The following is a 14,399-nucleotide window of genomic DNA, read 5'->3' as shown; positions in this document are numbered from 1 at the left end:
ATTAACACAGAGACAATAACTTCCAGTCATGAGGTATTGTGTCACTTTTGTTGTCCGATGGGAGGGAAGAGCACCCTATTATTCTGGATTAGGCACGTAACTGAATTCCCATTGTAAAGCTGCGTAACAAAAGGCCCTTTATGCACACGTTGTGTTAGTTTAGGGCATGCCAGTTTTGCTGGCAGAATGAAACCTAGTGTTTGAGAAGGCCAATTGGGGTATCTCACAAGTGTGGTCTGTTCACTGAATTTGTAAAATGCAAAATAATGTATTTTTAAAAAATAAAAAAGGGGATCTCAGAGGAAACGTCAAGTGCTGATTCGTGAACCAAGCAAAGGTTACGTATAGGAGTAACAGAGTTGTATGCCACTTTCAAAACTTTGCTTCTTCACAGAAGATACTCAAGTGTTTGCGAAGTATTCCTGTTTTGCAAATTACTAGCTCATCTCAAAGAATCCACTCATCTTGAACCTGCCATAGAGGATGTTTGTTTCCATGATGGATTTAGCCAAGGAGCGCACTGTTCTGCTAGCTTTGGGTCCTGAATTTTTAGCTCCATCCAAAATACCACTTGGCAACCTTTGTACAAGGCTTCCATATTTCTGCACTCAGGCCAGCTTCTTACGCAATGTCTAGGGTTTCAAAGGGTCCATGTTCCCATCGGCCCTTTAGCATCTATTAAATAAACAAAAGAGCTCTTTTGCCTAATTGTCACCTCAGATGGTCCCAAATCTGAAACGTTTATCCGTCAAGGTCGGCTTTATTCCCTAAGCTTTTTGTCTGCCATCAGTTGGGTAGGTAGGGGTGTCACTGAAACCACTGGCAAGAGAGTCCAGCGTATCTAATCAGACAAGCAGAAGTTGTGTAACTTGAAACTGAGCCCTCTTTTTTTTTAGGTTCACCGAACCCTCTTTCCACAGAGCGGCTGGAAAGCTACGGGAGTTTAACGCTTACCCAGCCAAGCTTGATCAGCGTGAACATTTTTCAGATGAAGTGTGTTAACACACTCACTTAGAAATTATTTTCAGATGTCTATTATTGTCACTGGGGTGCTTTAAAGAATACCCTGTTGACATCAGTGTAGTGTCCATTTTCAGCCTGTAAAGGTTCTGAGTTACCACCTCCAACACCCTAAAAAGTTGGAGGCAGGGTGGATAAAAATCAATGATTTTTTTTAAAAAAAAATAAAGCAGATTTTATACAAATTTAAATTGGATTTTTAAAATAAAATGCTTTTGGAGGAAAAAATCTTTCTAAAGATAGTTTTCTATTTAAGTTACATTATAGTCCAAAGGCTATTCATCAGGAAATAAGGATTTGTTTTAAGTTTTTCATGTGTGCTAAAACTCAGTCTAAGTTTTGTTTTTTTAAAAAATGTTTTAACCACATTAGTCAACCAACATGGATGCGTATGCTATAATGTTATTGTTTTAGTTAAATAATTTGTTTAAATTGTTATTAAGGAAATGATTATTTTTCTCCTTCCAATAAAGTACAGCAGAAAAGTTGTCCAAATATAAACAGTTAACTTATTAAACCTCACAATAATTTCATAATTGTCTGCCTATGTATTTCTAAAGAATATAACCAAATCGGTAATTTTTGATATAACTGTAAAAACTACTCTGAAAATGTATTATTCCAAAAATAAAAACCTTCATCCCGCAAGAATACCAGCAAGAATGAATCTTTCTGTGAAAAAAATGATTTAAATCAAGTCTTACTGACTAGTGATTTAAATTGTGATTTAAATCAAATCCACCCTGTTTGGTGGTGCACAGATCATCAAGGCAGCTGGTATATAAGGAGAACACCAGGAATAATAATATTTTTTTACCTTCCCATCTGTCTGGGTTTCTTCTGGGAAGTCTTCCTTCCTGTGTATCTATTATTTGCTACACTTGCTCTAGAGTTCTTAGACCCCAGCCTGACCATAACTCTGGGAAGACCTCATCTGAGGGAGGCAGCTCTGCCGAGGCCCCCAGAACCACCAGGGACCCATGAAGAGCCTTTAGCTGCCATCGCACAGCCTGAGTTACCCAGCCCCAAAGACGCATTCCTTGGCTCCTCTTAAGACCCTACACACCTGGCTTGATCCCTTCCCTTTTGCTTCCAGGTTCAGATCCAGTGGAGGCTTTGCTCACCTGGCTTCCAGAGAGGGCTTTGGCACCAGGTGTCTACTTCGGAGGAGGGAGAAGCCAGGGAAGGCCCCAGGTGTGCCCAGGGATCTAACAGATAACCAGGAAGGAGGAGCAGCCTGAGCGGATGAAAACCTTCCATCTTGGCTGGCTCTTTGTTGGGGGTAACAGCTCCCCATTGGGCTCCCTTCGGCAGCTTTTGCTTTGTTTCCTAGTACTTGACACTGTACAAGAGTCTGCAGGCAGTGCCCCTTGTGACTGCATTGCAAGTGATGGGAAATAGGACATGGTTGGCAAGATACTCTCATTGAGGATGAACCCGAGAAGCTCCTCTGAAACCTCTTTTGCAACCCACAGTTTGAAATTTGCTGCAGCAATAGGTAACTCTGAACCTCGTTTCTTCTATCTCTCCCAGGTAGTGGTGCTACAGCTGTGGTCCAAGCGGCGCTATGCAAACCCAGGCAAGAACGCGTAGCAATAAAAAGGATCAACTTGGAAAAATGCCAGACCAGTATGGATGAACTGCTTGTAAGTTAAACTGAGTTGAAGGACATGTATACATGTACATACTAGACTCCCTAACGTTTGAATGATGTTCATGAAAATCTAATATTTTTATAACAATGAAAAACTCTTAAAGTTGCTGCCCACCCAGAATCTTTAATCAGGTAATGGAACCAATGGCCAGTTGGCATGTTTCATCTCTTTCTTCTTATAATTTAAGAAAGGTCATAGTTTGAAAATTCATATTTGGGTTCAAACATTTATTCAACCTGAGGGCTATAGCTTTCTGGCCCCCTTCCCGAATAATATTTGTGCACATAGGGAGATGTCCTGTGTTAGTTATTTTCAGAGTAGACCCACTGAAATGAATGAATTTAAGTAAAGTGGGTCTACTCTAAGTATGACTAACGTGGCAACCACCCATATAATCTTAGTCAAGGGTAGTCAGCGTGTTGTCTTCCAGGTGTTTTTGGATATCTAGCATGGCCAAAGAACAGGGATGATGGGCGTTTTGGTCCAGCAACTTCTGGAGGGCATGATGTTGGCTATCCCTGATCTGAGCCATATTTTCCCACTCTGAAAGCTGCAAGTATAAGTTGCTAGTTTTTAAAAGATGGCCATTCTGCAACATAACTTAACTTCCCTAGCTCTACAAAATAATGCCTCTCTTGGGTTTGAATAGCTGGAACATATTTTATAGAACATTTTTGTTTCCTTGCCAAAATATTATACTTGCATTTTGCATTACTTATAGAAAGAAATTCAAGCCATGAGTCAATGCAACCATCCCAACATAGTTACATATTATACGTCTTTTGTGGTCAAGGATGAGCTCTGGTTGGTTATGAAACTGCTAAGTGGAGGTAAGTCTCTGTAGTTTATCTAAATTGATGCAGTGAGATATTGAGATTAACTTTCGCTAATCAAATCTGTGATCGTGAGCACCTAAATCAGTGTTTCCCAAACTAGGGTCTCCAGCTGTTTCTGGACTACAATCCCCATCATACCTAGCTAGCAAAACCAGCAGTCAGGGATGATGGGAATTGTAGTCCAAAACCAGCTAGAGACCCTAGTTTGGAAAACACTGACCTAAATACTGAGTTGAATTTCTTTATATCTTTCTGCCCCCCCCCCCCCCCCCGCTTCAAGGCTGCTTTTATAGTAGCATAGCTCATTATCTAATAATATTCAATAAATCCACAACAAAACTAACAATTTGGTATGTGTGGTGTAAATTTTTAAAGCTGTGCAAATAGTTTTCTTTAGAAATAGGCTGCATGTTGCTACACTGACCTGTAAGAGGGTGTGTGTGTGTGTGTGTGAGAGAGAGAGAGAGAGAGAGAGAGAGAGAGTTTTTTCATTTGTGAAAAGCAACACATTTTGGGGTAATTTTGGGGAACGAGTCCTGAGAAAATGAGGCAGAAGTGTTCCCTGCTCCAGAGTGAAGGCAGTGCTAAAGCCCTTATTCATGTCTTAATCTCCTATTCAGTATATCATTTGGCTCAGATCACTCCCCAGGAAGAGAGAGGCCCCTAGTTTTTAAGGGTTGTGGTGGCATATGTCTGTGTTTGTGTTCGGAACTGGAGAAAAAGCATTTGGCCCACCTGAAAGCACAACCTCTATACCAAAAATGTTAATGGGGTGACATTCAGCAAAGCTCTACTTGTTGGAGGTCTTTGTATGTATGTCAAGGTAGAGTTGAAAACGAAATGCTAAAGTATACATCATTAAGCTTGAATTGCAAGATGACTTCCTAAAAAGAACATTTCTCTTTTTATTCCGTTATATGTATATGTATGAAAATCTAGGCTCCATGTTGGACATCATAAAGTATGTGGTCAACAGAGGAGAGCACAAGAGTGGCGTCCTTGAAGAATCAATAATAGCAACAATTCTTAAAGAGGTTTTGGAAGGCTTAGATTATCTACACAGGAACGGACAGATTCACAGGTAAAAAAAGCTAATGCGCCATGTGTATTAGTGCAATTTCTCTTCCGTGATTTTCTAAAACGGCATTTACATACCCCTTAATTGTTAGCATTTCTAAGCGGTAAAAACAAACCATATAGAGGATAAAACAATGAAAAAATTGCCATGAAACAAGATGAATAAAAAACACTGAAATGCAAGCTGAAGTAAGAAAGTCTTTGTCATATACGTGAAGTCCAGCCAGGAGGGTGTCTGTTGAACCACATGTTTCAGACCACAACACTGAATTGTGCCTCCTTCTATTTGATTGGTGTCCAGAATTTGATGCTGAGAGGAACAGAGAAGGAAGAAAAACGTGTGGCTGGGAGTACTGATGCTTCCTGGTTTCCACTTGGGTTCTCTTCCTATGTCACCTCATCTAAAGAAATTAAATTGTTGGTGGAATCTTCAACCTGCTCCAACCCTTTATTTGCTATAGTAGAGTGGGAGCAGTTTGAAGGGTATAGCAGGTTGAGATGTGGAGGGAACTTTATATCCCGTGATCCGCAGCACTGCAGAGACTTCCAGCTCGGCATGAGATTTAAAAGATAAGCTTTCAAGTGAGTGGAATAATACCCGTTTTTCGCAATCTCGTTTTAAAAGTGGCAATTTCAGTATTAACGAGAAGATCATATAATCACTGCGTTTTGAGTAGCTTTTAATTTATCCTGTGGCATGTTTCTCAACAAAAAAAATTCCGTCGAGTGTGATCATATTCTCGTTCACTTGAACTGAAATGACTCCTATTCATCCATTTTTATAGGGATTTAAAAGCTGGTAATATTCTTCTGGGGGAAGATGGCTCGGTACAAATAGCAGGTAATAATCATGATCATCAAAGCTTCAAAATGTGTATGGAGAATCTGAAATGTGCTAAGAGACCCAATTGAAGTTTCAACCTTTTTAAAATGTTACCAGGTTGAAGAGCCCTGGTGTTCATTGATGACGAACCATAGGCTGAAGCACCCACTGTGCGCTTAGAAAATGTTTATGTGGGTTGTGAGGTTTAATCCCTGCAAGGCGTGAAGCTAATGTCAGAGCATTGGTTAAGAGCGGGAGCCGGCGAGTCCTCAGTTGAAATTTCAACACTCACCGGACCTTACTTAGAAAACCTTAGGCAAGCCGTTGCTACGTCTTCCTTCTGCAAAACTTTATATTTAAGATACAGTGGTACCTCGGGTTGAGAACTTAATTCGTTCCGGAGGTCCGTTCTTAACCTGAAACTGTTCTTAACCTGAAGCATCACTTTAGCTAATGGGGCCTCCCGCTGCCACCGCACAATTTCTGTTCTCATCCTGAAGCAAAGTTCTTAACCAGAGGTAATATTTCTGGGTTAGCTGTGTCTGTAACCTGAAGCGTATGTAACCCGAGGTACCACTGTACAAACAGAGAGGTGATGGATAGAAAAGGGAGACCTGGGTGGAAGACGGGTCAGAGTAGGTTTTCTTCAGGGTGTGAGGCTGAGGAGGAGGGAAGCTTCTTCAGGTGAGAGCAGAGATGACACACTTCTTTGCATGTGGATTGAAGATTAAGGTATAATATTATGATGATTATTAGTGTTATCCTCAATGTTTGTTATTTCTCTGCTTCTTTTCTTCCCTTTCTTTTCTAGTTCTTTTCTCTTTTCTTTTTAAATTTTATTTGTTCTAGGTATTATTTCACTGTATTGTGAAAACTTTACTAAAATCTTTTGGGGGGAGGAACCAAACAATAGTGGGTAGTATTGACAGTTTATTTTTTTTTAATTACCATTATATCATAGTAAAGTGATTTTTTTATGTACAAAATACTATGTAAGCAGAAGGATGTCCCTTAAAAAACCACTATGGTCTATTGTTTTAACAAGTGCGGGGGGAGGATCAAAAGCTTTTCCTTGGCCTTTTATCAAAATAGCAAGGAGACATAAATTGACAAGGCTGGAAATTTTAATTTTGTACCTCTTTTGTAGTTACTTGATGAAAGATTTTCATGAAGCTAATTCATTGTGGTCACTGATCCATCTCATGACCAGTGTTCCACAGTAAGGACAGTTTTGTATACTTTAAGCTTACATCTTGGCACAGCGCTTAGGTCTTAACAGTTGCACTAACACAGTTGCGTGACTTTTAAAAAAACAAAAAAACATGCTCTTCATGTATTTGCATAGTTTTACTTTGCTAGACAGGTAGAGTTGTAAAGAGCTTTTGGCAAGCTGCTGAAACCCCACCTCCAGAACAATGGAAATCTTGTTGCTAGCATTTTGACCCCAGGTGCTGGGCCTTCAGCAGGTGTTGATCAACAACTTAGGGCCTTTCCCCCCCATATCCATTGGTATTGGTATGGTTTCTTGGCAATGTACAGTCGTACCTTGGATCCCAAACTCCCTGGAACTCAGACGTTTTGGCTCCCAAAAGCCGCAAACCTGGGAAGTGAGAATGGACTTCCGGAACAGATTCCATTCAACTTCCAAGGTACGACTGTATCGATACATTGCCCAAGACTGGTTTGAGGGTCAGAACTCGATGGCGCCTTCACCCGGCAGTATATCATGAGTGAAACCACTTCCGAGCCCCTCCGACACCAGTACCTGGAGTGCCGAGGGAAACCCAATTTACAGTTGGGCTCTGGCAGCGGTGGTTTCACTCACAATATACTGCCAGGTGAAGGTGCCATCGTGCTTTGGCCTCAAACTGCAGAGGGAGGAACCAGCTACATTGGTGAGGCACGGGGGTCGATGCTGCTTGTTCCTTTTTTTTAATAATATTTTTTATTAGTTTTATATAATACAGAAAAAAGAATAAAGAACGTATTATAAAAATAAAAAAAAGGTTACAAATTTTTCTTACTCCTTTTTCCAAATCTGTTGGACTTCCCCACGTCCTCCCAACCCTGCATTCTCTGTAATGCATAACGTCTGCAATTTGTTAACTTGTTTCAATTTTAACACAATAAAGTTGTTTCATTATTCTATCTCTGACTCCTTGTACCTTAATTTCCATTTCTTTAATTTAACATTACTGAAGCTAGAATTTCCTAGAGGGTGAGTTTTTTAACATTCATACAACTTATAATGTTTTTCCAAATAGTCTTTAAATTTTCTCCAATCCTCCTCGAATGTTTCTTCTCCCAAGTCTCGGATTCTGCCAGTCATTTCGGCCAGTTCCATATAGTCCATCAACTGCGTGTGCCATTCCTCCAGTGTGGGTAAATCTTGTGTCTTCCAATATTTTGCAATCAGAATCCTTGCTGCTGTAGTAGCATACATAAAAAAAGTTCTGTCCTTCTTAAACACTCTCCGGTCCACCATGCCCAGAAGGAAGGCCTCTGGTTTCTTAGGTAAGGTAAATCTCAGTACCTTTTTTAATTCATTATGGATCATTTCCCAGAAGGCCTTCACTTTCGGGCAGGTCCACCAGAGGTGAAAGAATGTCCCTTCCGCCTCTTTACATTTCCAGCATTTATTATCAGACAGGTGATATATCTTAGCAAGCTTGACTGGGGTCATGTACCACCGGTATATCATTTTCATAATGTTTTCCTTCAAGGCACTACATGCCGTAAATTTCATTCCGGTGTTCCATAACCTTTCCCAGTCTTCAAACATAATGTTATGCCCCAAATCCTGCGCCCACTTTATCATGGCGGATTTGACTGTCTCATCCTGAGTATTCCATTTAAGTAGCAGGTTATACATTCTCGAAAGTAGTTTACTTTTTGGTTCTAACAATTCTGTCTCTAGTTTCGATTTTTCCACCTGGAATCCAACCTTCTTATCTACTTTGAAGACCTCTTGAATTTGTGCATAATGCAACCAATCTCGCACCTTGTTTTTTAGTTTTTCCAAGCTCTGCAACCTCCAATTGTCTCCAATCTTTTCAATGATTTCCCCATATTTAGGCCAATTGGCTTCCATATTAGATCTCTTACGTGCCTTGGCCTCCACCGGTGAGAGCCACCTCGGAGTCTTACTCTCCAATAAGTCTTTATATTTTGTCCAGACCATTAAAATTGCTCTCCTGACAATGTGGTTTTTAAACAATTTGTGCACTTTAACCTTGTCATACCACAAATATGCATGCCACCCAAAAGCATTGTCAAACCCTTCCAGATCTAGGACATCAGTGTTTTCCAGTAAAATCCAATCTTTCAACCAGCAGAAGGCTGCAGCTTCGTAATATAACCTCAAGTCTGGCAGGGCAAATCCCCCTCTTTCTTTCGCATCAGTTAGTATCTTAAACTTTATTCGGGGCTTTTTGCCCTGCCAAACAAACTTAGAAATAGCCCTCTGCCACTTTCCAAAACATTCCACCTTGTCCACGGCCTGTAGGGTCTGAAACAAAAATAGCATTTTTGGCAATACATTCATCTTTATAGCTGCTATTCGGCCCAACAAGGAAAGTTTCAATCTTGACCATGTTTCCAAATCTCTTTTGATTTCTAACCAACATTTCTCGTAGTTATCCTTAAACAAATTCAAATTTTTGGAGGTCAGATACACCCCTAGGTATTTTACTTTTTTAACCACATTTAATTCTGTTTCCTTCACAAACTCATCTGTTTCTGTACTTGTCAAATTTTTTGCTATAACCTTAGTTTTTTGCTTGTTCAGCTTACGATGCTGCTTGTTCCTGCCTCGGCTGCCCATACCTCAGGGGAGCAGTTTAACAAATTATTATTATTATTATTATTATTATTATTATTATTATTATTATTATTATTAATTCCCCGCCCATCCGGCTGGGCTTCCCCAGCCACTGTGGGCGGCTTCAAACAAAATATAAAATATTATTATTATTATTATTATTAGTAGTAGTAGTAGTAGTAGTAGTAATTTTTTAAAAAACACTAAAATACAATAACCTATTAAACATTAAAAGCTTCCCTAAACAGGGCTGCCTTCAGGTGTCTTCTAAAAGTCTGGAAGTTGTTATTCTCTTTGACATCTGGTGGGAGGGCATTCCATAGGGCGGGTGCCACTACTGAGAAGGCCCTCTGCCTGGTTCCCTGTAACTTGGCTTCTCGCAGTGAGGGAACCGCCAGAAGGCCCTCGGCTCTGGACCTCAACAAAGCCCTCTGCCTCTGGCTTGCATGACCCTGAGAGGCATTGGGGCTCGTTCAGCTGGGGGACAGGAGGCTTCCCCCCATCCCCAGTTGAGGGGGTTCAACAAAGCTCTGATGCTCCTTCAGACTGGGCGATGTATTTCTGCTTCTTCTTCCCATCTTAGGAGACATTGTGATATATCAGCATATCCCAGTATTTAGCTGCTGATATATCACAATGTTGAAAACCAGGTATCGCCCAGCCCTAGTTGCTGTATTTTTCCAGATTTTTTTGGCGTGCTGCCTCATAACGTCGCCTTTGTTTAGCAAGTACTCCAGAATAACACACTCAGAAAACTACTTTTCCTTCTACCATGAAAAACCTGACGTGAAAGATCCGTAACAGATCCTCAATATTTTCATTTGTATGGCATGTGTAGAAACAACATCCTGGTTTCTGTGCAGAAGGGTTTGATGAGCGTGGTTTAGGAGAGACCTTTTTCTTGCCGCTTCTCTCTGACTGGCGTGAGCTGTCAGTTTGCAAGATTAGTTCATAGGACAGAGATGGCAGATACAGAGACAGTGGTACTGAGTCAAAGTATTCTCCATGACAGCAGTCATTTGCCATAGCTCAGGCAGACATGTATTTCCCCTTTGGATCTCCTATATTCCCATGATCCTAGATTTCCAGAATACTAGGCATTAAATCAGGCACCCCCAGACTCGGCCCTCCAGATGTTTTGGGACTACAGTTCCCATCATCCCTGACCACTGGTCCTGTTAGCTAGACATGATGGGAGTTGTAGTCCCAGAACATCTGGAGGGCCAAGTTTCGGGGTGCCTGCATTAAATAATAGTAATAAAGAGCTATCCACATGCTCTTAATTCTAACACCTACTGGCCGAAATAAAACAAAGTCTTTCCTTTTCCCCTATATTTTATTTCTTTTTCTATGTTCACAGACATTTGTGTGTGGTAATAACTGTATTAGTCAAGAACATGGGAGCCAACTCCTAGGGGCTGAGGTCCCTTCGCCCCCCCAAAAAAACGTTCAGATGGGGTGTGTGTCGCGTCCTGTGATTGATTATGTGGGGCTTAACTTGCCTGCCCAATTATTTTATTCAAGTTGGCACCCCTGGCTCAGAATGATTCTGGGAACTTGTTTGTGGGGGTTATTGACACCTTAACAGCATTGGATAAGTGGTGGTGACAAACTCTTAAATTAATCTGTAATGAATTTATTGGTGAAAGAGATGTTTGCGGTGGTCTGCTTGTCTACCACAACACTCCATATCGTTTAATCAAGTCTTTGTTTTCCTCCCTCTTGAACTCTTGCTATTTAATATCAGGAGCACGAACAGAGGGCTTGTCTTTAGTAAAAAATCAGAATGCCACTACTTTAAGATACTGTAATTTTATTCCAGGGACCAGTGAATTTGAACTGGCTGCATAAGGAGGGGTAGACGAAGCAGATGCTGATAAAGGTTTCTCTGCGCTCAGGAAAAGTGAGCTGTTGTTGTTCCTTTGATCAATGTCTCACAAAGAGCATCTTGATCAAGTGGCTCTTTATTTTTCTGGAGGGTTGCATTTTTTTTCTTCCTTCATCGTATGCTAGAAAAACTCTTCTGCTCTCCTGCTGTTGTGGATATCTTTGGAGAAAACAAGGCAGCTCAGACAAAAAAAGCAAGCATGTTGCTTTGAGGATGTGGTACATCCTTGAGCACAGAACTTTTAAAAAAACCCTTCAAAATAAGAACGGTTCCCTCGTTGTGGGCTTCCCATAAACACCTGCCTAGCCATTATAGGAAATAGCCCTTGTCGTCCAGAATTCTTTGGTCTGTTCAAGCAGCAGGACTGCTTTTATTAATTGCCTCTTTATTTACACCCACACTTAGCTTCTTAATCAGTTTCTCCCACAGCCCTCACATGACTGTTTAAAATTCTCCCTCTGATCTTGCAACTTCCAAAGTTACTTGAAGCAGAATGTGAAATAACTGTGCAAGCAGCTCTCTGTTGAAACTTTGATGCATAGCTAAAAATAACACTCTTTAAATTCTCAATGGAGCGTGTGGAAAACTGACCCAGAATGCTGTTTTGGAAGCAATAGACCTCTTGTTCATGTCCATGGGTATTGCATGCCTTAATACATAAGGACAAATATTATTTAAAGGTATGATTCACGAGGGGGAGAGGCGTCTTATGACTTACTATGCAGTTTATAGAAGTGTTATTGTTACACCTACTGAGAAAACATTTAACTTCACAGCTTCATTTAAATAGGCGTTTCATATTTTATGTAGGAATCCAAGTGGAAATAGCATAGTTACCTCAGTATAAGCTAATCAAACACTAAAAGGGTTTCCTGTCTCTTCTATTCCTAGACTTCGGCGTTAGCGCATTTTTAGCCACAGGAGGAGATGTTACTCGGAACAAAGTAAGAAAGACATTTGTTGGTACTCCATGTTGGATGGCCCCTGAAGTCATGGAACAGGTACCTGTGTGATACACCATTCTCCTGGCCTTCCTCGAGTTCAGCATCTCAGCGCTAAACTAACCTGTCTGTCTTATGTTTTCATGCGATAGGTGAGAGGCTATGACTTCAAGGCTGATATTTGGAGCTTTGGAATAACAGCCATTGAATTAGCAACAGGAGCTGCGCCTTACCACAAATATCCTCCGATGAAAGTAAATACAGTTCTGAAAATAAGAATGAAGTCTAATTTTGTATAAAAAGTAGCATTGCATAGACAGCACTGTTGTGATCCCCCCCCCCCCATTTTGTTCCCCGCTAAAAGTATGAAGTGATGTTGCAAAGGGGTTTGTGTGCGCCATCTTGGAACTTTGATGGTGGGCTTACCAGATGAGACACCTAAAGGTGTTATCCTCCTCCTTCCATGTGACAAAAAAAGTCCTCAGCAGTCCAGTGGTGTTCTCTTCTGTTTTGGTACAGATTGCCCAATGGAAACCATGCAGCACTATTCACAGGAGCGTTCTTGGGAGCAACAATCCATTGTGATGGACTGTTGTTCCTGTGAAGCCTTCTTTCCCAGTTTAGGAGGGAATGCGAGTGGCATGCTGAGGGCAGCCTAGCTTCCTGTTTTGAAACCGCAGTGAAGCACTTTTTTCGTAATTAAAAAAAGAGAGAAACTCAAGCCAGGTCACCCAGATTTCTGAGAATATGCCAATATGTCTCTCTCTCTCTCTCTCTCCCGCCTCCCACCTTTCATGGAGTAGCACAGACATCCCCAAACTCGGCCCTCCAGTTGTTTTATGACTGCAATTCCCATCATCCCTGACCACTGGTCCTGTTAGCTAGGGATGATGGGAGTTGTAGTCCCAAAACAGCTAGAGGGCTGAGTTTGGGGGTGCCTGGAGTAAGCAAGTTGTCCCATGGAAGGAAAGCAGGATGTCATTCTGTGGTGAATTGTCAACACAGTTTTACGATACGATACAGTAAAATCCATAAAACCCAATTATTAAAACCAAATCAAAACAACAGGGTGGGTTAGGAACCGTGAGAAAAGTAGGCACCGGAGCTTTCTAGCTTGTTTTCTCTAAGGTGACTAACATAAGCTTCTTTCTGAAAAAGGATTGCCAGAATAACACGCAACAGTGGCCTGTGTTGAATCCCTTGTGTGCTTAAAAGAAATCTTGTCAAGCTACCAAGTAAAATACCAGCCCTTCCTGAGCAAATCCGAAAATGTGAAGGTTGAGATATGCTTTGCAAGATTGGACGGCATTGCTAGTTATTGTTGTTTGGGGCTTGTATGAGTGCCAGGTGTACTGATGTGCCAACTTGATGTTTGTTTTGATTCAGGGGTCTGTTAAACATGCGTAAGTGTGTACACATGCACACACGCACTATCGCTAAGATGGCCAAAAAGGTCTGAGCAAACAGATCTGAACATTGAAAATGTCTTATAGTCAATGTCTGCATAGCAGCTTCCTCCTAGGCTGTTGACTTGCTGAAGTCCTTTTCATTCCTTCTTCCTTCCCTGTATCCTTTCCCCAAAGGATGTGCCAACATCAGTAATGCCAACTGCACAGGCAGTGCTAATATTGTCCCCCCCCCCCCCATTTTTTACTCTTTTGGTCCATGGGACTGACTGAGAATGCCAAGCTTATATCAACTCGGCGCAAGCATCTTTAAGGTGTAGGTGCTTGCATGCATCTGTAAATGCTCATATGTGAATCTTTGTGGCCTTCCAATCATCCAGTTTTAATCAGAAATAAAATTTGCATATATGAAGTAATTTTTTGAGGAATTTAAAGTATTGAGTCATGTATGAATTATGTGTTAATTAAAATTATAATGCATAAGATATATATTAATCTTGCCTGTTGTAGGAATCGGGAATCTGTTCTAGGTTTCTGCTTGCAGTATTGTTAGTAATTTATACCGGGGGTGATGGACCATAGCCTAAAAAAGAAAGTGGACGACAGATACAACTTATGTTCCTTCATTATTTCATGCAACACAGAAAGAATAAGGCAGGAGTCTATTAGGCAGAGACCCCCAGAAATACCCAAACATATGTTAGGGTCATAAGTGAATTTGATTTAGAAACATAAAAGGGGCTATGAACTTACAGAAAGTGAATGCCATATTTATATAGTGACATAAGAATAGTTGCCATAATATGAGCATGTATATTCTGCAGTGGCTATTTAGATGTCCTGGACACTGGTCTTAAAAGAATGGCAACCCATAGGACAAGTTTGAACAAGCTCACTCTCCTTGGCCGTGTCTGTCACAGGGCTGGAAAAACA

General features: G+C 40.9%; 1 protein-coding gene across 8 annotated transcripts in view; it reads left to right on the top strand.

Annotated features, from left to right (window-relative positions):
* STK39 (serine/threonine kinase 39) overlaps nucleotides 1-14,399 on the top strand; it is a 108,460-nt gene that overhangs the window by 43,469 nt on the left and 50,592 nt on the right. For all 8 annotated transcript variants that reach the window (XM_083709585.1, XM_083709580.1, XM_083709586.1 and 5 more), the window contains exons 2-7: nucleotides 2,554-2,666; nucleotides 3,397-3,505; nucleotides 4,451-4,592; nucleotides 5,374-5,429; nucleotides 12,011-12,120; nucleotides 12,213-12,314. In XM_083709585.1, coding sequence (XP_083565711.1) covers nucleotides 2,652-2,666; nucleotides 3,397-3,505; nucleotides 4,451-4,592; nucleotides 5,374-5,429; nucleotides 12,011-12,120; nucleotides 12,213-12,314 — 534 coding nt within the window. In that variant the 5' untranslated portion in view covers nucleotides 2,554-2,651. The remainder of the gene's footprint in view (nucleotides 1-2,553; nucleotides 2,667-3,396; nucleotides 3,506-4,450; nucleotides 4,593-5,373; nucleotides 5,430-12,010; nucleotides 12,121-12,212; nucleotides 12,315-14,399) is intronic.

This window comes from Podarcis gaigeae (assembly GCF_964106915.1).
Source record: "Podarcis gaigeae genome assembly, chromosome: 1".
NCBI classification, from domain to species: domain Eukaryota; kingdom Metazoa; phylum Chordata; class Lepidosauria; order Squamata; family Lacertidae; genus Podarcis; species Podarcis gaigeae.
Note: the sequence above shows the minus strand (reverse complement) of the source record. Positions and strands in the feature narration are given on the sequence as shown.